Here is a 25767-nt window from a genome sequence, read left to right as displayed (position 1 = left end):
CAGCTGTCATTGATGCTTCTTCTCAATAAGAATTTTTTTCTTAGAAGCACTTGAAGATGCTTATTCCCCTGGTCCTAAATGATAAGGATTCAAGGCAGAGATGGGCTGTTCTGCCACTTTGAGTGGTATGCCATTTTAGAGTGGTATACTAAACATGTCCTGCTTCGCCTTTACCTTTGCCAACTTTTGAATGGTGGCCCCAGTTTTGCTGTGCTGTTTCATACTGGCCTGACACTGGTAAGCTGCAGCACAGTCCGTGGCACCCTTACGTCGAGGCCCTTTAAAAATCATTCTTGCAACCGGCGCTTCCTGCAGTTCACGCTTAGAAAATCAGTCATAAAACATGCATGATGGCAGTTTTTCAATTTTAAACTGATAGTATTACGGTCCCCTTAACAAGACCTCGTGCCGTTGTCTTAATTTGTTTGCATTTCGATACGCAGTTCATTTTGTGAGGYGCCTTTTGATGCTCCTATCTCGAGAACTGTGCAGAACACAGTGATAACAAAGCAGCGAGTCCTGTGCTGCGGGGACAACCAAGTAAGGAAACTGCTGGGCTTCAAAAGCCTCTTATATAAGCAATGAAATCTGTACAGTGTCATTCTCTGTTTGGTTTTGAACAATTATGGAAAACACCRACAGAATTGCCAAAAAKCAGGAGTACGCAGATCAGTAGATCAGTTTCTGGACTTCTGTTGTATKAGAGAGAACATTCCACTTAAWTTATTTTATTTTTTTTAATGCATCTGCTTGGTACTGACAGATTTTAGCTCTGTTTGCTGCTTCCTGCAGGATATCTTAATCAGAAATGGCCCTCTGGCAGATGTGCAGTAGCTGGAAGCATTGCCTCAACTTACTGATGCTGTTTGATGTATATTGCTGTGCTGTTTCTGAACTGCTGAAAATGCAAAACACTGGCCTGAGATTCTGGTGGAGAGTTTTAAATAGCACTGCCAGTCCTTTGTAATGCTAAGGTTTTATTAATCTTCGTGTGGAGCCTTTTCTACAAACCTCATTCACGTTTTTCCTTCCAGAATTTTATCCAAATCCAGAGTATCGTTTTGAAGAACAGCTGTATCTTTTGGTTTGGTGGGGCAGGGATGGCCCCCAACAAATCCATTTTTTTCATTGCCATTGTTATTAATTGTCCACACTGAAAACACATTTATTCTGATCAAGAGAGAAAGTATGGCACTGAAATCTATGATAATCTGAGTATTTTTTTTTTCAAGAGGATTTGAAAGTGATGGAAACCTAGGATTTAAAACTTAAGCTCAGAGGATGTTTGCTAAACAGGCCTTTTGATGCAGTTGGCTGGTTTAATCTTGTTTTTTTGACTTTTAGGCTTTGTCCACACATAACTTGAAATCAATTTGTCAAAGCTGTTAAAAATGTTTTTTTAATCAGCTGCCAAAATTGTCCAAAAAGAAAACCCCAAAGGTTTGATAGCTTGTACTATTCAAATGATAGATACTCCTTTTAACAAGAGTTTACTGTATTCCTTCACATTACGTATGTCTGCTGCGTAGTCCAAATAGCAGTTCAGCTATGGTTGCTTAAAAATATTTCAGCTAATGGTTGTTTTAAAATATACATGATGCTGAGTGGTATCATGTTGACTGTAGATGATTGACTTCTTTCTACTGCTCTTTTGTCTTCAAAACCCYGCTTTCATCTCTGCCAGGAAGGCTAGATCAGAGGTGGTGTCTGAGTGGTCTGGGCAGCTGGAGAAGGGGGATCAAATTGCAGCTTCAGGGCTTTGAGCTGCTTGGCCTTTGACTTCAGTGACCCGTTTTAGGAGGGGGCCSTTCACGCTCCTTGTGGATCCGTTTTTGATGGGACGTGGGAGCCTGCAGGATCACGGCCACTCTGAGCAGGCCTCCCTGAGACACTCTCCTCTCTCTGGCTGCGAGTGGCACTTCCATTTTATGGAAACGGTGGGCAGGAAAACAAGACCCTTATATCCAGAGGAGGGAACTAATAATTAAGACTTGGAAAGAAACTAGGTTATGCCATATGCTGCTGCTTTAGCCTTTTGCTTCTCATAAACCACGTTCGGATCGATCCAGGTCCTGCTGCTTGGTTTAGGGGAATACAGTGTTCCTTGCAATGGGGACAGTCCAGCAGAGCAAGGTCATAACCTGGTCTCCATCGATTCCCCAAGCAGCAGTGTGAAAAACCGAGGTTRTCCTTGGATAACCTCGAAGAAGCAGCGAGGCGGTGGTCCTAGCGGGGTTTGTAAGCGCTGGCATCGGGGCACTTCTGGTGGAGCAGCTTCTCCTCTCTACGCCTGCAGCAGCGGTACTTCCACTGAGCCTAAAGCTCCCCTGCCGTTCATGCGGGAGTAGCAGGCCAGAGACCCCACGGCAAGTAATGGTAATTACTGAGCTGGTAATCAGCGGGCCTTCCGGCGTCGGTCCGGCTCGCGGAGCCCTTGCAGCCGGCGCGCGGCTGCTCTGCRCGCAGCCCCGTGCCGGCAAGGGCGGCTCCCGCGGCCGTTCCGCGTGTCCCGGAACGAATGCAGCGTGCCCAGACGGCTGGGSGTGCCACTCAGTGAGCGTGCACCGCGAGTTTTCCCAGTGCTTTAAAAACACCGTTCCTTTTTTAAAAAATAAAATAAACTAAAAAAAATCACTGAATTGTCTTCCAGCCCCCTTCCTGAGGGGAGAGGTGAAACATTCTGTGTTTTTTATCAGCGATGCGGAGCTTTTAGTGCTGCTTGCTGGCGGTAACTCCTGCTGCCCAGAGGGCAGAGCAGTATGACAGGTTTTACAGCTGGCCAGACAGATTATGCAGCAGTCTAATCTCTTCGTTTATTGGGAGGAGGGGAGAGGGGAAGAGACGAGCTTTAGAGCGACCTTTTCTTCAACAGATACCTTTGAAAATAGGATTGAAGGGCAGTTTTATGTGTGTTCATAACACTGTCCTCAACTTGGTAAGTACTGAAGAAATTTATGCCTTAAAAAGGGTTATTTCAGCCTGATGCTGAATGGCTTTTTTTAAAAAAAAAAAAAAAAAAAAAAGCAAGCATCACTTATTCTCTTGAAACTCACTTGATGCCCAGAGCTTCCTAAGTAATGAACTGATTCTTCTGCCTCTGTGTGTGTGTGTGTATATAAAATACACACACACGCATATACATATATGTGGGTGTGTATATATACACACATATACATATATACACACACGCACACACACATGCCAGTAAAGTCCCTTTTACCTTAGAAGGCTGCGAGACTCTTGCAGCTGTGGTGATCTAGCGACTTCAGGAAAGTAGGTCACTTGTATCTGGGGGAATTCCCTGCCTCCGAAGTCCAAAATAGAYGGAAGAAAAGGTCAAAGCAGAGTTCACTACTGAGAGCTGTGTAGGCCAGAAGTTTGGGGGGTCTCTTTTCATTTTTTTCTGGAGCTAGGCTGTATAAAACTAGCAACTTCTTCTGAGAAAGACCTTGAACRTTTAACACTTGCCAATTACATGGTTTGCACAACTGAAAAGGTTGAAAACCCATCAGCTGGTGCGCGTGTCTCGGCGTTATCTGCCACCTCGCTGGTTGCAAGCGGGCTGCCCCAGGCCGGCCGCCGAGCGTCCRCGTTGCCGCTCCGGCGTTGAATGCCGGCGTTGAAGCCCGGCCTCGCGGAGCTCTCCACTACCCAAATACCAGCCTGCCCTGGCAAGTGCTCTCTGTTGTGCCCTTTCTTTTTTTTTTCCTAAGAAAGTTATGTTAACAGCTGTTACTGTGGATGCTAATGTCTTACCTGATTCTGTTTTCTGCAACTCATTGCTTTGTTCTTTATAAGCTCTTTTGTTTTCTGCTGGTCTGTCACTGCGTTTCTGCTGCCCCTCCCTCTAGCTGGGTTTGTCAAGTCGCCCATGTCAGAAACTAAACTCACGGGGGACGCCTTTGAACTGTACTGTGATGTGGTTGGGAACCCCACTCCAGAGATCCAGTGGTGGTATGCTGAAGTCAACCGGGCTGAGTCTTTCAAACAGCTGTGGGATGGCGCTCGGAAGCGCCGGGTCACCATTAACACCGCCTACGGGGCGAATGGGGTGAGTGTGCTGAGAATAACTCGCCTTACGCTGGAAGACTCTGGGACTTACGAGTGCAGGGCCAGCAACGATCCGCGGAGGAATGACTTGAGGCAAAACCCCTCCATAACGTGGATTCGAGCCCAGGCTACTATAAGCGTCCTTCAGAGTGAGTCCGGCACCCTGCAGTAGTGGTACAGTAGTAACTAGAGGCAGTCTGGTGACCCTTACCCCTCCCACTACCCTTGATACAACCCTCTTCCACCTTGTCTTGTTGTTTTACACCCAAAATTGTCCTTCCACTTGTGGAGCTGAAGTGTCTGCTGTCTGTGTCTCTTCTCCTTAGAATGAAAGGACTTGGGAAAACCTATAGATCTGTTTTATGGCTTCTCTGTCAAAATAAACGTATTGTTGCTTTTCTGTTTCTTCCCTACCCCCTTTAGTTTCGTAGTAGGTTTCCAGCCATCCTAATGCTGGTTTCTTCATGAGTGCCTTTATATTTGATTTTTATATTCTTCCCAGATCTAACTGTTTTGTTTTTTTTTTCTTCTGTTCTCTTGGAATTTCTCTGAATGCCTTCTGCACGTGGCTTTGATTGTGTATATATTTCTGCACAAATCTYTTTCCTTTCAGTTATATGTAACCTTTAATGTGTAGATTTTTTTCCATAAAGTCATGGTGTTTCTTTTCCTTTCTGAACAGCAGCATGTTTCCTAACGAGTTCTCTGATGCAGCAGCACTGAACTGATGCAGCTATCCTTAAACTGGACTGTAAAGGGGGAGAGAAAAAATTCCTTCCCCAATATTAAGCTTAACTTTAGCTGAACAACTGTCATCTGAGATTGCGCTTTTGGCAACTGAAAAGCTTTCAAAAGCAGAGAACATGGTTGACCCAGAATTGCTTTTATTCTCTAGCTTTTTAAGCAGTCCTGGACATSTTTGGACATTTATTTTATCAGAGTCAGGTTAGAAGAACCCTATTTTATTTTGTGCAAGATGCTTGCTTTGTAAGATCTCTCACATTTGCCAACAGTAAATGCATAAGGAGTTATGGGCAGTGTGACTTAAATTTGCAATATAAGACTGCTATGTAGAAGGTACAGGAGAACTTGCTTTCTTAGTGATTTCTCAATGCCCTCAAGTGGAATAGCGGAGGGTGGATACTGTCTTGCCACTGCATTCTGTGTTTCAGAAGACCTTTATGTACTTCTTTGATTTTTGTCTGAGCATAAAAGTGTCGGACTTTGTAATTATGTCCCAGTTATATTATTGGGGTACTTAGAGAGGCATCTCTCTAAGCACGTCCAGYGTCCACCTCTGGCTGCTATTCTGCTGGACGCGCACTCTCCGGTGCTGTGATGGAGTGGTGTGGCCATGTCCCCAGTGCGGAGCTAGAAGAGCAAGTGGTCTGCTGCAGTCAGTGCTGGTGGATCGGAGAACCTCCCTCCAGGAAATGGGAAGAACATGGATACACGTGGAAAAATAAGTAGAGAATGAACGGAATAGTGTGGATCTATTTAAAAATTTAAGTAGCATTGAGTTGTTTGGCTCAAACCTGCTCAGTTTTCAGCCTGAGTGCTCGATCCCTCCCTCATCCTTTGAGGTCCCAAAAGACACTGATCTCTAGACTGTTTGTAATACCTACAATAGCAAGAGCCATGTAATTTTAGGAAATGATACTACCTTAACACAAAGCCTAAAAAAAAATTTCTGCAGGAAGTAACATCTCCTGGAAATTCCCCTTCTCCATGCCCCTACTAAGACCTTTAGCTTCTCTTGCATATGGAAATATCYGTGGTGTTTGTTCTCCTCTCCTTATTGTCCAGTCCATTTGAGTAAGCTGCTGAGGAGGAAAATCCTTTTCAGTATCAATATTCATGTGRCAACTCGTTTTGGGAGAGAATTACTATGAAGATGTCCCTATGTGGAAAGCTGGGTTTTCCCCTTCTATGGCYATTGAAACTAATTTGTTCCGGGGCTGAAGTTTAGCTTCTCAYCTTCACTCCCAGTTGAAGGCTTCTTTTCCTATCCGCATCCAGCATTACTAATTCTGGAGTGTGTGTGATGACTCATTGCTAAGTGCCTTGTACCTGGGACGGCTCTTCTGGTTTTGGTTTTCATTCATGTTGATACGAGGGACAATGTCCAGCTAATGCTTTTATGCCTTTGCTCTGTAGTACTGCGTGTATTAAGAGATCTGACCAGCTACCGGTTGGGAAACGGAGCACGCGGATATCAAGCAGCTGCGTGACAATACGAGGAGCAGAGATAAGGGGAAAGCAGACTTCCAAGCAGTCACCGCAACGTGGGGCACCTTATCTGAAGCCACTCAGAATGTCTGTGCGGCTGCTTTGTGTGTGCAAACCCCAGTTTATTAGAAACGGGGGAATTTTCTGGCTAAACAGTGYTGGAGTTTCTTGTTGACGGTGGCCRTTTTGCTGCTGGCCTTATTTGACATCAGCACCCTGGAAAAGGATTGAATGTATCAGAAGAGCACAACTTCTATTTGCTGTCATGTTAAATCATAACTTGTCTGATATCAAAAATGGAATGCAAAGATTAAGTGCAACTGCTGATTTTAAAAATTAGCACCTGAGAACTGGAATCTSGTATCCAGCTTATTACTAATCTGGGTAATGGATTTTAGTTGTGAATGTCCCTTTTTTTTATTATTATTAAAGGAAAAAAACAAAACAAAACTGATCTTGCACAAAATTGACAGCCTAAGTGAAGTGCAGGAAGTGTCTTCAGCATCCTGTTCTTCCAGTGGGGCATCTTTCTTCGGATGTCTCTGTCCCAGGAACAGTCCATTTGCAGTTCATCTTCCAGAATTAAATCAGGCTAGAATTGCCTGCTTGCTTTTACTACAGATTAAAATACAGTAAATGCAGGTAGAGGATGTAAATGAGACTGAAGTTGCCTCTAGCCTCCTTTCATTTTTTTTTTTTTTTTTCAATCCTAAAACTTAACTTCAAAGAGTTGCAAGTCAGGTACAAAAGCCCCCAGCAAGCTCCAGCAAGCACTTTGTTATCAGCTGCCTTTACTTCCCTGTGTTACAAACTTGTGACAAATGTAAATGTTTTCAGACGTTGCAGCTTAGCTCAGAGATAATGGCAGAAATAGTCACTGAAGCTCCAGGCAGCTTTTTATGTGCATGTTTTGGCTCATCAGTCTGAGGAGCAGACCTGAGTTGATCTATTACCAGAAAAACAGGATAGCCACACTACCACTTTCAAAATCTTCTGGATGAAGTCGTTAACTTTACTATTTCTGTAGCCTAGAGGTAATTTTTTGGGGTGACTTTATTTGCCGATAGGATCGGTGTAATAAATCCCTCCCTCCTGACGGCAGCACTCGTGCTCTCCGTCTCCAGGCTCTCCGTTAGCTCGCGGGCCGCTTTGGTGCAGCGCGCCCCAGGCGGCGGCGGCAGCAGCGGCTCTTCCAGCTGCTCCCTCTAAAAGTGTCACCTGCTCTGTTTCAGTGGCCCATAAGCCTGTCCTGCCAGCTTCCCCTTAAAAGGAAAATGCTGTGTTTGTTTTGCAGAATTAAAACTTACAGGCACCACTATCATGTCAAAGAAAACTTGCAACAGAAGCCAGTATGATCAGGGAATTCGAGCAGAAAGTAATTTTTGTAGAAAAATGCTCTGATACTGAGTTACTGTTTCAAACATATTCCCAAAACTATTTCCAATGCTCTGCTTCTGTTTGTCTGAGAAGGCACATGGGCTTTTTGTTGGACATGGAAAAGTGAGTAGGGCAGTACAGGAATGATGTAGCCATCACTAAAGCATTTTGTACCCCACAGGAGTCACAGATCTGTGCATGGGTAAAATTCCCAGTGTGGGAATAATGAGGCAGAGACACAGCTGAAAGTGTGAATGGTGAAGTGTCTCTGAGAAGCATCAGAAGAAACTGCAGTAACTGCTGGTTTTGTTCTGCAGTTAAATGGTAGTGGAATTTTTAAATAGCTGCAAAGAAAGTTATGTAGCTGGCCTGCTGTGGAAAGGAGAGAAGGATATCCAGGACTTAAATGGCTTTGTCAGCTTATTAGTAGAGAAGTATCTTTTTCACCTTGCCTCTCTGGGCAGCAGTCTCAATCCTTCACTGGAGAGACAAACGATGAAAAATGCAACATTTCTGATGGTACTGCTATTTTCTACTTCCCCTCATACAATAATTTATTTTCCGAGTGCTTTATAGCCAGAAGACTGCATGGGTATCACTAAGTTTGTACTACAGTTACGTTATGTGAAGCCATACGAAATTTAAAGAATTAAAAAGTTTTTTGTTGATTTGCAAACGTTGATGTTCACGTGTGTAGCAGTGTGTAGTTACTGATGAACCTCCTGAAAGCAGAGGTGGACGCTCTTACATGCAGGAAGATTTGTGCTTTCAGAAGTCTTGATGACCAGAATCTTTTTTCCTTTAAGCTCTGTCATCCTGTGTTTGAGTTCTTACAGGCTACTCGAAACCAGCTGAGCTGCCGTAGGCCTTCAACAGAGAGGCCTTTTTTCCAAGTCTGGGAAGACGTTCGTCTCGGACGGTTCAAAAAATTAATTAGTCTAATCTTTAGGGAGCGATAACCAATTGCACAATTTGAAGAAAACTTGCCTGTCAAATTTAAGGACAGTGCCTTAATGTTAGTCTTATCACTTTTGGAAAGCCTTACCAATAAATAATGCAAATTTGACTGAAACCAGTTAAGACTGTAAAGGGAAACAGTCTGGTTTCAGTTACCTAGTGCAGCTAGCAACGTCTGAAACTCTTGTGCTTTGCCTATTGAATGAAGCTCAATTTTTTTTCTTCCTTAACGTTCACATTTAAGGTTGCTCTGTAAACTAAATAGCTCTTTACTGTAATTTTCACATGGTATGTAATTGTTTATTTTTAATTGTTACGTGTTAAGGCCTGTTTTCAGCCATTCTTCATCAAACTTGTGCCTTATTCATATTTGGTATTTTCTCTAATTTTAGCCATCAAAGAAATTGCACTGTTCCAAATATCTTGTATGCACAGGATGAAACCTTTCTTAAGTTTCATCAAAATGCAGTTTTGCCTACTTACTCTGTAGGGTTCATATGAGCAGAGCTATGCTCACACCTTGCGTGGAAGTGTGTCCTGGTGCAGACGGGATATTTTTCTTAAGTGGACATTAGCTTTTTTCCAGAGGGGAAGTCCAGAAATATTATTCTCAAGACTCTCTAACTTTTAAGGCTTTTCTGTATAGAAAATGGGTGGAGTGTTTTCTTGCTTTTTGAGTTTTTTTAAAAAAAACTTTAAAATAAGTAGAGGAACCAACTAATAGCCAGAAACAAATAGCTTCCCAAAGGGGAGCTGAATCCTTACGTATTGTCACAGGACTTTCTCTTCTGTTGAATAGTGTGTAAAAACAAACAACAGTATTATGTAGARATCTATAAAGATGTTAAATATTAAAAGAAAGTCTAAAATAAATAATTCTCTTTTTTTCCATATAGGGAAGCTGATCCCTAAAGTGTTGCCTTCGCTAGTGGTCAGCTGCTTTCTTGCGATTTTCTTGATGTTTTCCCAAATTAGTGCAGTGACCTTCCTTGTGTAGCTTCCTTCCCTTCCCGATTCCCCTCTCACTTTTAGACTAGTGTGGCACAGTTGTTGGTGAAGATTTGTGGCTATTCAATGTGTCCGTTGTTTCAGAGCCCAGGATCAATGCCAGTGAGGATGTAACCATCCATCTGTATGGTCCAGCCGTCACATTGCAGTGTAACCTCACCACGAGTCCCAGCCCCCTTTCTGCCAGTTACTGGGTGAAGAATGGAGAGGAGATCCCCGGCACTAGAAAAACTTCAAACACTACAGAATACAAGTAAGTCAACTGGGAACCATCATGGTATTATGCTGGAGTGACAAACCTGATAGACTTATGGCTTTGAAATAGATGATAGGATGTTGGGACTACCAGGTCCCTGACTCAGCTGCACAGTGGTTAGACAAGCTGCGTGAAGTGATCTGCGTTAGAGGCTCTGCAAAGAGTGCATCTGTGAGTCGAGTTAGAAGAGTGATCCTGGAAAGGTTGTTCCCTGCAGCTATCTTGAATGATTCAAGTAAACATAATGTCAACATAAACATACTGTAAATTTCTCTTTGGCAAGGAGCCCACAATTTCAGTCTACACTCCTTCAGTGCTTCTGTAAACTACACATGATGTATGGACACAGGCACAGACGCAAAGTCTAGTTTTTTCTTTTCCTCTGAGTATATTGTGCAGTATATATCCTGCTTCTGTCTGCGTTATGTCTACATTTGTAGCTGTGACTTTTATCATATAGGGAAAATGCTGCACATAAATCACTGCTGGAAATCAGCTGTTTTAGTTGTGTCTAACCTTGGAAGATGAATGAAAGACCGTGTTCTCAGACCTGTTACTGATGTGTCAGAGTACTAAGAAATTTTACCAAGTCTTGATTGATTCAGTACAGCTGTATCATTTGTGCTTCTTATTTGTCAGTACATCAGTGTTTTAAGCATTAATCTGTTCCACGTGTGCATGTTCCGACTTTGTCTCCATACTTTCTATCTAAGGAGAACAGAACGTATTCAGCCCCCTCTTCCATTTCACTGTAGCAGAAATTCTTTTAGGGCTTCCACATTCCAGAAATGGGACTTTCTTGCTGTGCAGTTGGTGAGAGCATAGGAGAGTTCCCTCCGATGTCGTCATTGAGCGCTCTTCTGTATGTGCGGCTTTCTTGCCTCTTTTTTTTTTTATTTTTTTTTCCCCTCATAGAGTCACAGAATGTTAAGGTTGGAAGGGACCTCTGAGAGATCATCTAGGCCAACCCTCAGCATAGCCCATATCATATGTTCTTCTCTTGACACCAGCGTAGACAGCAAATAAAACATTCTTTGCAGTGATTAAGCTAGAATGGAAAACATTTAGGTAATGTTTTAAGCACTGGTGGTAACTTTGGAGACACTATTTTGCCAAAAAGAGATGCCTGTGTCTGGGCGAAGCCTGCTATTTACACAGCATCTGGTTTGCTGTGACTTGTCTCTCCTCACTAAAAGATGGAAGAAAGTCTTACACTCACCTGACTTTTTAATTTTTATTATTTTTTTTTTCTTTCGTCCCTAGTAGAATATGGTGGGCTCTTTATCCCTAGTGTTGCTTTYTGGCCCAGAATTAAGAAATACTCAAGATTTTCATTGCCTTAGCAGAGTATTCTCTTATAAGGTTATGGAAGTTGTATTCGGTGCTGGCAGAAAGTAGRTGTTCAAGTTTTTCCTTTTGTTTTCCACTTCAAGTCACTTTGCATTATCTGTTCAGGTTTGCAATTAGGGGAAAAAGTCTTATTTAGTTCTATAATTACATCCTGTTATTTCTTCAGTGCAATGTTTTACACTGTTTTAAAGGGTCTGCTTTCTTAAAATGTTTATCATTGTCTGGAGTTTAGTTTAGTGAGAAGTCTTGTATAAAAGTAGTTATTTGAGTGATGTGAAAGGCATGTTACGTAAAGATTGCTGAAAATCACATGTTACTGTTCAAGAAACTAAGCATTAAGGCTGACTTCTCTATAATCTGTTCCAAGCCAGACTCTTCCTTCCAAATTCCTCTGAAAAGGAGGAATTAACTTTCAGGTGTAACTTCCTGTAGAAGGAATAGGTAAGGCGGGTCTGTAAAACTGTCACTTTGTTCTTGGTGAGTAAAGCTTTCAGTAGAGCCTGGGGCAGACACAGGGGCTGTTAGAGAATTCAGGGAATTTGCATTTAAAAGGTATCTCTCTGATTCCTACTCGCCTCCAAGCCGCTTTGCTGCATTTTGTGGTTCCAGGCTTTGTGTCATTTCTTCTCTGCCTGTGATCACACAGCATTTGGTCTGTTCCTTCTAGATTACTTCTGGACTGTCTTTTTTTTTTTTTTTTTTTTTTTCTTTTTCCTACCAGTGAGGATTCATGGAACCAATGCCAACGTGGATGTAATTAAAACAAGTTACTAAGTTTTAGCTTGAGCATTTTTTTTTTTTTACGTGATTGGCTAAATATTTTGCATTCTGACAATTTCACTAGCAAAAATAAAGTTTCAGGTTCTTGGTGTTTCATAGTCATTAAGTTGATTTGCTGTAAAAATATAGTTACTACTTCCAAGTTCARTTTTGTATACCATCCAGAAAGCTTCAGAACTCATAAGTTAAAATATTACCCTCATACGAGGCAGGGCTTTTTAAAACATTAATACAGAACTCATGTAACATTAGAAATGAAACACATCTTCCCTAATTCTTTGTTAAATTTGATAAAGCTGTTGTAGCTGGAATGTAGCAGAAAACCTGAAGTATAGCTTTTCAGCAAGCTGTTTTAATTAAAAATGAACAAGAGTTATTAGGACCGTATTCTTTCACGAGTAGTGACAGGAAGTTTTTCAGGATGTCCTATAGCTTGAGGATTGTAGAAATGGCAGGTGGCAAACCTGGCACCCGGTCTTCGTTTGTAGTTTGGCAGAGAAGAGTGAGTGCCTGCTTCGGCATTCCAGTCGGTTAATTCAGAGGTGGGTGACAGATTACTGAGCTAAGTGGAAGAAAATATTTCTTGCATCTGCTGAAAAATCTACAGCTGTGAAGAGGTGGGCCCTTCCTAAAATGATAGGACGGAGGGAAACTATTGGCTAAGCAAACTTGTTTTGAGTGCTTGTCTGTCTTTAAAACTTCGCAGCCATATCCATTTGCACTTAATAACTTTTGGTAAGGGTACTCTAGTAATAGGCTGCCATAGTTTCATACTTTTAAAAATAAACTTCTGTGGAACTGAAAGAGTGCAATGTTTTACATTCCCCCTTGACCCCTCTAGTGGATAAAAACTAGTGGTCAAAGTATGATCACTTTAACTGTTTGAGTCCTTGGCACAATGACAAAAAGCTGAGTATTCTCTGCCTTCCATCAGAGTTAGTTTTGCAATAGCTTGGGAATGGAAGGAATGGTTGGGGGTGGATTGTGCCATTACAGGTAGGTGGGAAGTGCCCATTTCTCATGTTTTCCCCATAGTCTCAGCAAGCTTTAGTGTTCAGAGTTGTTGTGTACTTCCTAAGGATACTTTGCCTGCCTGCAGTTTAAATTACAATTATTGCTGCGGTGTTCAGTGATAATAGGAAGCAATCACTTCTGTCTTGTTAAGTCTTTAAGTCTAAAAAGTTGGTATGTTGTTGCCTATCCAAAAAGTTTATTAACTTTATTTATAACAAACAATAGACCTTCATTAGTGACTCTGGAAAGTAAGTGCTATAAATACAGTGAGACTGGAGTCAAAGTATTGTATTAAAATGGGCAGCTTTTTCTATGTGTCTAAGCAGTTTCCTTGTGCAATTCAAATTTTTTATCACAACATTCTTCCACAGGTTTCTGTTCATCTGCATGCTATTCACTTAAAGTGTTCTAAAAAACAAACCACCACCAAGGTGCCCTTTTACTAAAGGGAGGGATGAGGAGAACTAACAATTTGTTCCATGCTATGGAAATATGACATGGAAACAACAACTCCCCATCACCTCATAGTATGTCTCCCTAGTCTAAGATAGATGTCTTTCATAGGTAAATATCTGAAGAATATATACGTACAGCTTTCAGTTATACTCAAAAGCTTTTTGAAGGACAGCAAAAGCTGGTGGACTTGAAGTTAGCGTTATCTTTAACATACATTCTTGATTTCTGTGTTTATTGCAGCTCCAGTTTTCTTCTGACTTGCATCTATTTTTTCTTCTACTAGTTGTTGTTACATTAGGGTCTTTTGTAATTTTAAGTGGCAGCAGACTCCAGTGCAGTGTCATCTTTTTGTGGGTTGACCAGCTTTTGCAGTTTTTCCATATCCGGTCTGAATCGGAGAAGACTATTAATGGACCAGTTGCATATCTGATTTTTTTTTTTAAAAAAAAAAAAAAAAACCCAGTTTATAAGTTGATGACAGTGTCAGCCTTGGTAATATTTGTAGTCTGTCACATTTCAGTTGGATATGCTGCACGTCTTTTCCATGCAGAAAGTACATATAAATCACATTCTTCGTTCAAGGGGAAGCAATACCTGCCTAATCTTCCGTGCAAACTAGTGACTTGAAGATGTCTTGCGTCAAACTGCCTGTAGTGTGTAATGTAACAGATGTCAGCCTCTTTCCTTGCTTTTAAACTGAACGCAGCTTCTCCAGCTAAAACAGTACTTACTTTCCAGATTAGGGCTTCCTCATTTTCTAGGCAGACAACATACTTTATTTCAAGCACATACACCTGCCTGCACAACACTCCTTGAATTAAGAATTTGTTGCTGTGACATTCAGTTAAAAGGTTAAAGTCTTTGGGGAAAGAAAAGATTCCTAGCCTGCTCATTTTTGGTTGCTAACACAGTACCTAACACGGCTCATGTGTTCTCTCCCTGTCTACAGGATTTTGAAGCCCAGAGCAGAAGAGTCAGGGGAATACTTGTGCGTGTTTGTGTTTTCAAACTCTCCTATAGCCAACGCCACTATAGAAGTGAGAGGTACTCTGTTTTTGTTTTGTTTTTGTTTTGCTTCCCCTTCCCTGAAAGAGAAGTACTTTCACTGCCTTTGCCATCTCAGTTGGTGTCCATGCAAGACAGCTAACTCAAGTGGCCTGTCCTAAGAAAGCTTCCCTTGAAGTCATGCCTGAATCTGTCTAATCCGTGGTTGTAATTTCTGGGGAAGCCCTGCACCAAATCCCAGGGAAGATCTCACAGATAAGGGATTATGTACACGGCACTGGTGAGCCTCATAGAGGGCACTTAAAAATCTCCTAGCACATAGAATGTGGCTGTGCTAATGCAAAGACATCTGTGGCTTCTTCCCTGTTTCACAGGATGGCAATAAAAGGGGCCTTCTTCTGAATGTATTTGATCTACTTTGAATTTCTCTGTTGTTCCTGAATGAAAAAAGTGTGAACCAGCATCTCAAGTATGGCAGCTTGGAACTGGTGTACTTCTAGGCTTTTGTCTGGAGGCACTACTCCAACTGCTGGGAAAGCCTGGGTCCAGGTTGGACAGATGCCCCATACCAGACTGATGGGATATTCTATTTTCATGCACGGGTTTTGTCTTGTGCATTTTAGTGCTGTTTGGACGTCTTTAGGAGCCTAAAATTGTGAATAGAAACTGAAAATACTAAAGTTGCCTGAAAGAGAATCTTGCGCTGCAAAAAATCAGTGCTCTTTAGACTGAATTTTACTGTAGCTGCTGAACAAGAGTTTCTTTTATAGGCGTACAAAATAAAGGTAGCATGGAGACAACAGTGTTTTATATAGCGTTAAACTGTTACTAGCATATAGTTATTTGTTCATTGGACAGCTGTGGAAATTACTGGCCCACGTAAGGATTGATGCATTATGTCAGCTTTTTAGTCAAAGACAGGGAAGATGCTGTGAAATGTGTTAGTCTTGCAATTGGTTTATGCATGTCTGGGATTGTATTGATACTTGTTTTATGAAGGTGTATTGTAAATTTGTTTTAGACCTAAATTAGTGTTACTTACCATCTTCACTACATCTCCTGCTCAAATGTAGAACTTCTGCTGTCTGGCCAATATCAGGTGGGAAGGAGGACGTTTCATGTTCATTCTTGATATCCCTGTACCTGTGATGGAGCCTCTCCTGATTTATTTTGTGATCGTTGTTCAAGTTAGGTACCACAGATCTGTAGCAAAAACTACAAGCTTGCTGACTGACTGTCCTGATTTTTAAAAAAGTGTTTTGGGCTGTTTTTATGTTTTGAGGGTTTTTTTTTAAGGATTTTTCATAAAGTCTAAATATACAAGTCTGTCTAAATATACTCAGTGTTTAGCCAAACCTGGCTCAGAAGATATCTCTGCAAGGAGAAATGAACTCTGTAAAACATGTACTCGTGTGAATGCACCACAAATTCCTGTTGCCCCGGCCAAAAGGTGCACAGTATGTGAACACACGAGGAACTGCCTTACTGCTGAAAGCGTGTCTGCAGTTTCAAAAATAATTGTTGGCTTACTTAGATCAAGTTGAATTCAAGTTCATGCTGCACTTAATGAGCTTGTCTTCTTGGGTTTTCAAGAAGGTACATAAATTGGTTTGTTTTTGCATTCTGCTCATATGTTCTGTCTTAAGATCTCACTCCTTTCTGCCTTTTCTAGCGTGTTTAAGGGTGACAACAGCCACTCCCAGAGATGGAAATTTAGCATTGATAGTGGATTGCATAAAACCTTCTCCAGCTTGGTATAATCTGCCAAAAGATCTTTCAGAAATGTTTGGCTTAAGGCTCCTCTGCAGTACCATGGTGGATGGGAGCATAGGGACACCTACAGAACTTGGCAGAGGGGTGTTGGAGGGACACAGGCTTCAGGATTATAGAAAGAAAATGCAATATATATGATTGAACTACTGGCACAAAGAGCAGGAGCAGAAAAATAACTAACAACTTTCCATGCATAATGATACATAAATTCCAATGAGTAGTCATCAGCTATAAGTTAATGACTCCAGCACCACTCCTTGGAGGTGTAAAGCTTTTTGCTTGCTCAGCAGTTGTAATTTGAGGACTTGTTAACCCTGTTCTCTGGCTCCTCCTTTCAGCATCACAGGAGTTGCTGTTTGGCCTTGAATTTTCCCTGAACGTAGAGAAGTTATCAGGGGTTGTCTCGTGTGGGAAGCACCCTGTCAAGTCCTCTGCAAAGCAAACTGGAACGGGTGTATTTTTAAACTGAAAACATATATTCCTCTCTAACTTCTCTTAAATAGAAACTTATGTAGTGGTAAACTGAGACCACATTTAAAGTATGAGTTAGAGACTCTTGTCACTTTCCAGCAGTCCTAGGGCTATATGTAAATTCATTCTGATCAGAGTATTCATTTAAGTTACAGCTCCTTCAAGAGCTAYACAGCCAGAACTTGTATGGTATGACATATATTCTCTTAGATATAAATGTCCTTGAATATTATTTGTGCTAGCTGCACAGAATATGCAAGATTCCTTCACTTTGCAAAGGAAGGCACATTTTGCAGTTCTTGAAATTCAGATAGTCTGTATCTTGCTAAAGCAGTTCTAGTTCTGCAGTCAAGCTGATTTTGATACTTCTTCATCATGGACATGTAACATTCTTGTTAATCAAGGAATGTATAAAATGTCATGTTTGTTTGACCATGCAGATGCCATTATTTAATACTTACCAGCAAATGTGGCCTGTCACAGTATTTGTGCACAAGCAAGTGTACACAATTTTAATGGTTTAACTGGTGACTATAATTGTGCTGCAGTTGTTAATTGCTGATGCAGATAGAAAAGATGGTTCTGAATCTGAAAGTGCCTGTGGACCAAAATAGTGACTTTCTGACAACTTGTGAACAACTTTAACAAATAACCTCACAGCAAATGAAAGCCAAGATACACCAGTGCCATTTGCCTTTTATGTAACGTTGCCTATTTTCTTCCTGTATATCTCTGAGTGCTGTGTATATGAAGATAAAAATGCAGAAACATAAGTGTTGCTGTAAGAATTGCTACGTGGGCTTGCATATTAAAACCAGCTGTTTTTGGTGAAGAAAATAGGCTAGAACTAGTGTAAGAGCTGTTGAATTAGAATACTGGGGCTTAATGGCGATCTTTGGGAGGTCCCAGAAGTCACCTAAGTCCAACTTTGCCCATACACTGAGCTTCGGATGAAGTGCCTGGCGCAGTCTTTGTGCGCTCCTCTCAAATTCCCTCAGAGCTGTCAGAGGGGCGTTGTRCAAGTACAGCTTTAGGCGTGAAACTATAAGCCGAGCAAATCTGGATATTACAAGGCTTTGCCTTGGAATAGGGGTCTTCTCCCATCCTTTGCTTATGTAGAGGTCAGCTGGCTGAGAATATTGCTAGTGAACAGCCCGTGTTGGATGATGTGGTCACTGTCAGCAGGGACTGCAAGAATGATCAGGCACTAGTCAAGATGCAGTGTGCTGACTGCTTTCTGTCTCAAAGCAAGCTGCTTTTAATTGCTCCGTTACCASACAGTGGAAGTGCCTGCAGTGCTTTTGCTGCCTGGTTACTATGCTGGAGCTCTACTGGAAACTTAAGGACTAAAGCAAAAAATCCCCTGCAACTGTTGAAGGGTTTTGTCTTTGCAGTCCTTCTGGTCTTACCCAGAACTTGGGAGACAGAGGAGGAAACAAGTTCATCCTGTGTCTTCTGATGCTCTACAACCCATAGTTCTGGGCAGGGCAGTGGTAACGTGAACACGATGAGGAAGAACATGCTTCTAGTTCCCTCTGGCTRCCCAGAAGTACTGCAAGGACCAAAACATCAAAGTACACAGGATGACGTACTGATGGCATACATCATCTGTCTCCCCTGCCCCCTAATCAAAGATTCCTTCCTTTCCATACCCCTGGACAAGCAGAGCTTTTTATTGCCTTTTCCTATAAAGCCTTCCTGCCATCACTGGATCAAGGAGGTGGTTCTGATTTCTCTCCTTGCTCCCCACTCTAGAAGGCTCCTTCCTTTCTTCCTGTCTCTCCCAGTTAGTTGCTTTCCCAATAGCAAAGGCTCAGACAAGTCCCACTGCTGCTGTGAGAGTATAACACTCGACAGTTCTGTAAAATGCCCTGACTTATGCTGAGCCAGAGGCTTTTGCATCACACGCATGATACCTGCACCCAAAATACAATTCTTCAGCCTTTACTTTGCTTCTGGCCCAGGTGGCATGCTGGAAAATGAATGGTTGTTTTAGCAGCCTTAGAAGATCTTGGTTTCTTGATTCCTGGCTGCCCCAGGAAACCTATACAGCAGTTTAACAATGTTGTACCAGAAATGAATCAAGAAATCTGGCATTTTCTCATCACAGCTGCATCTTGAAATGGTCCTATACATTAAAAAGAAAGAAAGAAAAAGCATTTCACATTCTCCCTTTTCACAGTACATTTAGCATGCCTTTTAAGCTCTACATCCAGACTTAAAAAGGTAGAAATTGATAGGAATTCTAATGCAGAAAAATAAGACTTCTAGAGCCCTTTTACTAGGTCATCTTTAAGACATAACGGTTTTGACATGCAAGAATATTTTTAGGTGCTTTTGCCGTTGCTTTAATTTTGTATTTTAATGGGAAAACTTGAAGGGGTTTTGTTAACTGGGACAAGGTTGTGAACTGTTACGCATTTTAGTTCTCCCCTCCTYTTTAGTAACTCCAGTCAAGTATTTTGAAAATAAGATGGAAACAGAGGACTGAGTCTCTTTTATATAAAAAAAATGACACTGCATGCCCTAAAAAAATAAAAGAAAAACACTTTTCAAGGCTGTACTATGATTCCTAAAGTAGCTGTGCAGTGTGTTTTGTGCCTAGTGTGTACTTGACGCTTGAAGATGCAAAGTTTACTTGGGCACAAACCCTTTTTCTTTTGTGATGCTTTTTAAAACTACCAAAAGAATTATGCTTATAAGAAGCTTTACTTTTCTGTTAAGAATGGCTATACTTACATTTAACTTTTTAACAATTAAATCCTGCCTTTCTTTGCTTTTCTATATGCTGTTACAACCAGATCTTTAGACTTTCAGTATTTATGTAAGAATGTTTATAATGTAAGAATAAAAACCATGCTTTATTTTTATCAGGGCATTGAGTTTCATCAGTGTGGGAACTGATGGAGAATRTTTTGTCCCTATCTCCACAGCAAATAGTATCTGAACTGGGAAGTGAACGCTGCTGAATGCTGCCGCTTAAAAGCAGAAGTGAAATCTAAATCCTTTATGAACAAAAACTGCTTCATTCTGTACCTTATATCTTGCTGGCACTGGAGCAGAATGGTGTAAGAAATTTTGACTAGAAAAGCTGCACAGGAGAACATTGCTCTGTTGCTAATTCTGTGATTGAGGTCAGCTGCAGTGATATTTTAGTTGTAGTTTGCAAAGCAGAATGCAATTAGCCACACATTTTGGTAGAATAAGTACTGGATTAATATTTCAGACATAGCTTGAAACCAGCTAGCATAGGATGCTCTGAAATACTAATATTCCATGCAGTGCTCCCCTCAGACTGTGTACAAAAATAGTCACTGTCCTAGTAGAGCTGGAAATGGCTGCTGCGTAACTGTGCCCAGCGATGAAAAAAGCAGAATGTATTCTTGTCACTTAGGCTCTCCTTGGGATAACCCAGCAAAGATGTCCTCTTCTTAAAGAAATGTAATTATCTCTTGGCTGTAGGAGAACACTAGGTCACCCTGCAGTAGAAGTTACTGTGGCCTAGAAAGCCTTCCCTCTTTCTTTCTTTTTCTGTATCTATCAGTAACCTTACAGAAAAAGTGGGCCAGCTTCGCAGTGCTGGTGTACTGCGTGGTTTTCCCCTGCAAGGTTCTGCTTTGCCTCTCTTTGTGCTGGTAGACGGCAAAGAAAAACTAAGTGCTGACAGATGGAGGCTGTGTTGGGCCTCRTGTTAAGCTGCTGAATCCTATTTCTTCTTTTCCTAATTGGAGAAATTTGCAATTGCTTTTGACAGCCCATCAGTGCCAGTTTTGGGGCTGTCACCTTGCCACCTTAAGCCTGTCCCTTAATGTAAGGCCAGCATAAGTGGAGCATAAGTTGGAAGTAATCTCTACATATCATGTTCAATTAAGGAAAAAAAATCACAAGGAGTCATTGGGTCGACTTCTGCTTAAATGAAAGCTTTCCAAACTTAGCAAGGGTGAGATGAGACCTTTCAATAGATCACAAGGTGGAATCACTTACTGAAGAAGCACCTTCTTTAGGAATAAATATAATCCTCTTTTTGAGGCWGTAAACAGTTTTTCAAAAGAACATTGCAGGTGCTTAGTGATTCTTAATAAGACATAATGCAGCTCACTTAACCCTAAAGCAGATTTCTTTTCTGCTTAGAGACCTTCAACCTGAAATTTTCATTTCTTAGAAATATTGCCTCTTGTAGTCACAGGTATATAGGTAGTATCTGTTGTCACTTAGTAAGGCTGGAACATTCTTTCTTTTCCAGCTTACTTCAGTTTATATATCTAAAAGCTACTTCTACATAAGACCAGGGAATTGTCCTGGCCTGGTGTCATTATTCAGTTTGTGTTTTATTGCTTTTAGAAAGAAAGATTTTCATGTTTGGCACCTGTAAAGATACATTTTTAGAATGTCCTAGCATATTGTGATTATTTATCATGGTTATGGCTAGCAGCACCTTGCAAATAGCCAAAACTTGTCTAGCAGCATCCACTGATCTTGCTTAMCCTTTTATCGTGTATATTGAAAACTGCTAGCAAAACTCTTGTTTGTCCATGTGAATGCCTAAGACTTGATTCAAGTACTTCCCTCACCTTCTGCCTTATGAGAGAAATATCGTCATGATTGTAACATCCCTCCCTTAGGTAATGAATGGTCCCTTGCTGAAAAGATAYTCAGCTCAAAATCAGAAAAAGTATTTGCTTAACGTGTTAAAATATTTTAAAATGGCATAAGCCCCGTAAGGGCTCTGCCAGCAATCCCTGGGGTTAGCTTTAGTTTCTGGCGGGCAGTGTGTCTGCTGCATGATCGGGCTCTGCTTCCTCTGCAGCAGCGTCCAGCAGGAAGAGTCTGTTCAGCCCTTCAGTCCGTGCTAGCAGCCCTGACTGTTGCTGAGTCAGAGGAAATCTAGCGCTAGAAAATGAGATTGGAATTTAACAATTTCTGTCAGCAGCAAGTCCATGTTTCTTCATGTGACAAGTGGTCAGAATTTCTGCCAGGGTGACAAGTTAGAAATCTTTTTTTTTTTTTTTTTTTTTTTAAATACCTAGATAAATTCAAGAAGCTGGGTCGATGAATGTCTCGTGATGATGTCTTTGAAGATGAACAGATGTGTATGGAAGAATGCTGTAGCTTAAGTACTCTAATGAGCATGGGTTCTGGTGGTTCAGAAGCCTATTTTATGCCCCTTTAACTGTATTATCAAACAGTTGCCTTACTGTCCTAAAAAGATCTTCCAGGAAATATCCATGGGATATTTTCTGCATTTGAAATACCCTTGCATTTGAAATATAATTCCTTTAGCACTTAAACTGGCTGAGTGTTTTCCCAAAGAGTTGTGATGTAATTCTTGGAAGAGTAGCAAGTTGCTCAAGATGTTTTGCTTGTTTTCCCTTGCTGCAACTGATGAAAACTGAAATTTGTCTATTTTCTTTAACTTGTAGTCATGGATATRCTGTCATGAGCCCATACTCCCTTTCTACCCCTCTCTGCAGGGGCTGCTAGTGATAAAAGGRACTTCCCTTGAATAGACCCTTGTAATAAATTCCCATGCTGGAAGGTTTGTTCCTGGAGCACTCAGATTGGACTTTGACTGGATTAACAGATCAGTGTCCAGTGGTCACACAGTAGGCCACGTGTGACATGATTAGCAAGCTAGAAAGCGAATGGGCTTTAAAGGTGGTCACTACAGCACCAAAGCCATCTGCTTAAGCAGAGGTTCAGCTCAGGCGGTCCATTGAGCCATGGTAATCTCTCGTGAGGTATTAGGCTGTAACAGGCTGCTGTGACAAACATGGCAAAGTAAATGACAGGCRTTATTTATAGACAAATTAATTCAGGATATCCTCCACTGATATTCAGGACTGTGTTTTGCTCAGGGTTGCCCCCAGTTTATCTGCAACCTTCCTTAGAGCATATGTTTGTATATAGGCTCAATGAGAAGATTCTCTGTTGGAGGGATTTTGACTTTTAAAACATTACCAGTATCTAACTGCTCCAAGGAGGGGTATCGCTGTAAGATATAAGAAGTGTGAAGTATGACAAGTCACAGCAAGTTGGGAGGATCAAACCTAAAATCCCAGAGAAAGGCTAGAGCTTGATTTGAGCTTTCAAAAGTCTGTGTTAAAACARTATCAGTTCAAAATCCTGAAACGATGGGCAAGTTGTAAGCAGAGTCCCTGCCTACTGGGTTGTGAGGCTGAAAGTACCTGAAAAGCCGCTGGGAACTTTTGAGCAGAGAGGGAGATGGGGTGCTTCTGGGCAGAGGGGAGCTTCCCTGCTTCCTGCACTGGCAAACGGCTGAGCCACTTTGGTTTTGTAGGTTTGTGCTTTATGGGAGGTAACTGAAGTTTGATGTTGAGATTTCTCCTTTGTCCCTCACCTTGCCTGGCAAAGCAATCCTGAAAGACTTTCTTGCAGATCTGCAGTTGAGATGCTGGTTGGAGAGAGAAGGGAATTGCAGTTTCCCTTTTGTAAGTGGGCTCAGCTTGGGAAAGGTGATGGCTTCTGCAGAACCTGCTGCTTGCATGTTCTGTTCAAATTCTCGGGGCTTAAGATCATTACTTCTGTAACGAGCAGCTTGTAAACGCAGAGCTTTTGTTTTATTTTGCAGCTACTCCAGACATCACTGGCCATAAACGGAGTGAAAATAAAAATGAGGGGCAGGAGGCAGTCATGTACTGCAAGTCCGTGGGGTTCCCGCATCCTGAATGGGTGTGGCGCAAGAAGGTCAACGGCGTATTCGAGGTAGGTAAACTGCGGTATCAGGCATGAATTAACCTGCTGAAACCGCCAGCGCAGAAGGAAATGAGCGGCTTTGTTTTGGTGGGTATATTAGTGTCTTACAGCATCTCAAAATGCAGTTCCTCARAAGTCTAAGACATCAGTGCGCAAAGCAGAAACTTTTCACTCACAGTGAATAGAAAATGAATAAATATTTATAACTTCGTTGTGCAAATGGCGTTGCTTATTGGATTGCTACTGGACTGAGCTATGAATTGCCAAGAAAGATGTGATATTCAGGGTGCCTGCCACAAATTACAAAAAGTGAGTTGTGAAATGTGCCTTAAAAATGCATTTAGTTTTAAATATCTTAAGCTGTTTTTCAGTTTTGCTGGATGAGCTCACATGACTTAGTGCGAGGATGTGACCAGCAATTGAAATAGCAGAAGAGAAGCTGGAATCTGCTAACTCCTGGAGCCTGTCTATTTTCATGTTGCTGTGTGATCTGCCATGGCCATTATGACTTGCTTGATACATGGGAAAAAATGATCAGTAAATAATAGGATGGACTGATTGTTCACTGTTAGGTGCTAGCAATTCAGTTCAGCGCCTCTTAAAAATTTAAGCTATATGAATGGCTTTTCAAGTCTTGTGAGACATCAGAGTCCCTTTSGTTCTGTAGATTTCTGTGCATGTTTTCTTTTGGGTTATTTGATAACCTGAAAGCTTTTGATAAATTCATCCAAAGTTAACTTTCAGGAAGAACAAACCTGTGTCTGATCTCTTGTACTTTACTCTTCCAAGGTTTTGTTCTTTTTTAAAAACTTTTTAAGCGTAAGAAACTCTGGAGCCCTTTCTGCCAGATGTGGAAGGGATGTGGTGGTGCCCCAAATTCCATGTTCTCTAAATATTCCTGAAGTAGGCACCTGCGGCTGCCCTGCCCACAGATCAGTAGGAAGTACCTGTGTTTCTTTGGAAAACATAACAAATGCAAGATTTTCATAGGACCTTCATACCTTAGACAATTTTTTAAAAAGATGGCTACTGCTATGTAGAATAATCTTAACCCAAAACCCCAGGTCAGTACAAATTTTCTTTTGTTTTGTTTGTTCTCCCCAACATTGCAGTCTGKTTTTGACCCCTACTAGGGAACATATCTTGTATCCTGGCTACTTGTCTTATGTGTTTAGCCCAATCTGCTTCATTGTATTACTATAAATTGGTGAATGGAATGTAACAGTTTATTTCAAGCACATAGCTGAGAACACTGTAGCTTAAATGATCACAACCATCAGCATTTCAAGGCCAATGCTGTTAAAGTAGTTGAATATAGCTTGTCAATCAAAATAGCAATTTTGGGGGGTTTTAAGCAAAATTCACTTTAGCGAGGGATACAGAGCAAATGCTGGCAGTGGACTGTTCTGTTGTGTAAAGTAACCAACTTCTTTGCAAGAATTCCTTAGACTGCTTCCAGCTTCTATTACATAGAAATAAAAAAGAAAACTTTTGCTCTTTCCTCTTCTATCTTTCTCCTCTTACAGGACATCAACAATTCCTCTGGCAGGTTCTTCATTACAAATAAAGAAAACTATACTGAGCTCAGTATCACAAACCTACAGATAAATGAGGATCCTGGCGAGTACCAGTGCAACGCAACCAACGTAATTGGCTCCGTCTCTGTCACAACCATCCTCCGTGTCCGCAGCCACTTGGCTCCCCTGTGGCCCTTTTTGGGGATTTTGGCAGAAATCATTATCCTTGTTGTCATCATAGTTATTTATGAGAAAAGGAAGAGGCCGGATGAAGTCCCAGACGGTAAGTGCTCTCAAAGCCACATACAAGGAAAAAAACAAAACAAAAGGGCAAAGAGGACAGGACTTAATGGCACCAGAACAGACTTCCTAGAAGGAAGGATCAGCAGTGCAGTTTGTTCAGCTTTGAGAAGTTTTGACTTCTCAGCTGTTCCATCTCCAAACGTTAAACCCAGTAAGCCTACGTGGTCCAAGTGCTGTGCAAAGTCACTGGATTCCTTCAGGTTTTCAAACTGTGGAATAGGAGGGCAGTTATTTCARTATCTTCAAAGCTTTTGTTGTGGAAGGTGGGCCTAATGCTTCCTCCTGCCTTTCCTGGTTCTGTAGCCCTGGAGTGCTGCCTGGTGGCCTTAGGGAGCATAGGGAGACAGCTCGAAAACCACTAATCCCGAATGGTGCTCCCTCTTCAGTCTAGCATCTGGTTTGGACAGCGTGCAGGTTTGAAAAGGGAATATTACACTTGAACGGACTGTGCCCACAGAGATGTTTAAAAAAACATTAAACGCTTTCAACTGAAAAAAAAAGAAAGAG

At 41.5% G+C, this 25767-nt stretch overlaps 1 protein-coding gene across 1 annotated transcript in view; it reads left to right on the top strand.

Annotated features, from left to right (window-relative positions):
* The window catches only part of NPTN (neuroplastin), a 67707-nt gene that overhangs the window by 29351 nt on the left and 12589 nt on the right, over positions 1-25767 (top strand). The window contains exons 2-6 of the mRNA XM_085300762.1: positions 3799-4199; positions 9706-9874; positions 14427-14521; positions 23316-23449; positions 24967-25240. Of these exons, the coding sequence (XP_085156888.1) occupies positions 3799-4199; positions 9706-9874; positions 14427-14521; positions 23316-23449; positions 24967-25240 (1073 nt within the window). The remainder of the gene's footprint in view (positions 1-3798; positions 4200-9705; positions 9875-14426; positions 14522-23315; positions 23450-24966; positions 25241-25767) is intronic.

The sequence above is a fragment of the Rhea americana genome, unplaced genomic scaffold (genome assembly GCF_003343005.1).
Source record: "Rhea americana isolate MKP2758 unplaced genomic scaffold, rheAme1 scaffold_168, whole genome shotgun sequence".
NCBI classification, from domain to species: Eukaryota; Metazoa; Chordata; class Aves; order Rheiformes; family Rheidae; genus Rhea; species Rhea americana.
This window is presented reverse-complemented; position numbering and strand designations above follow the sequence as displayed.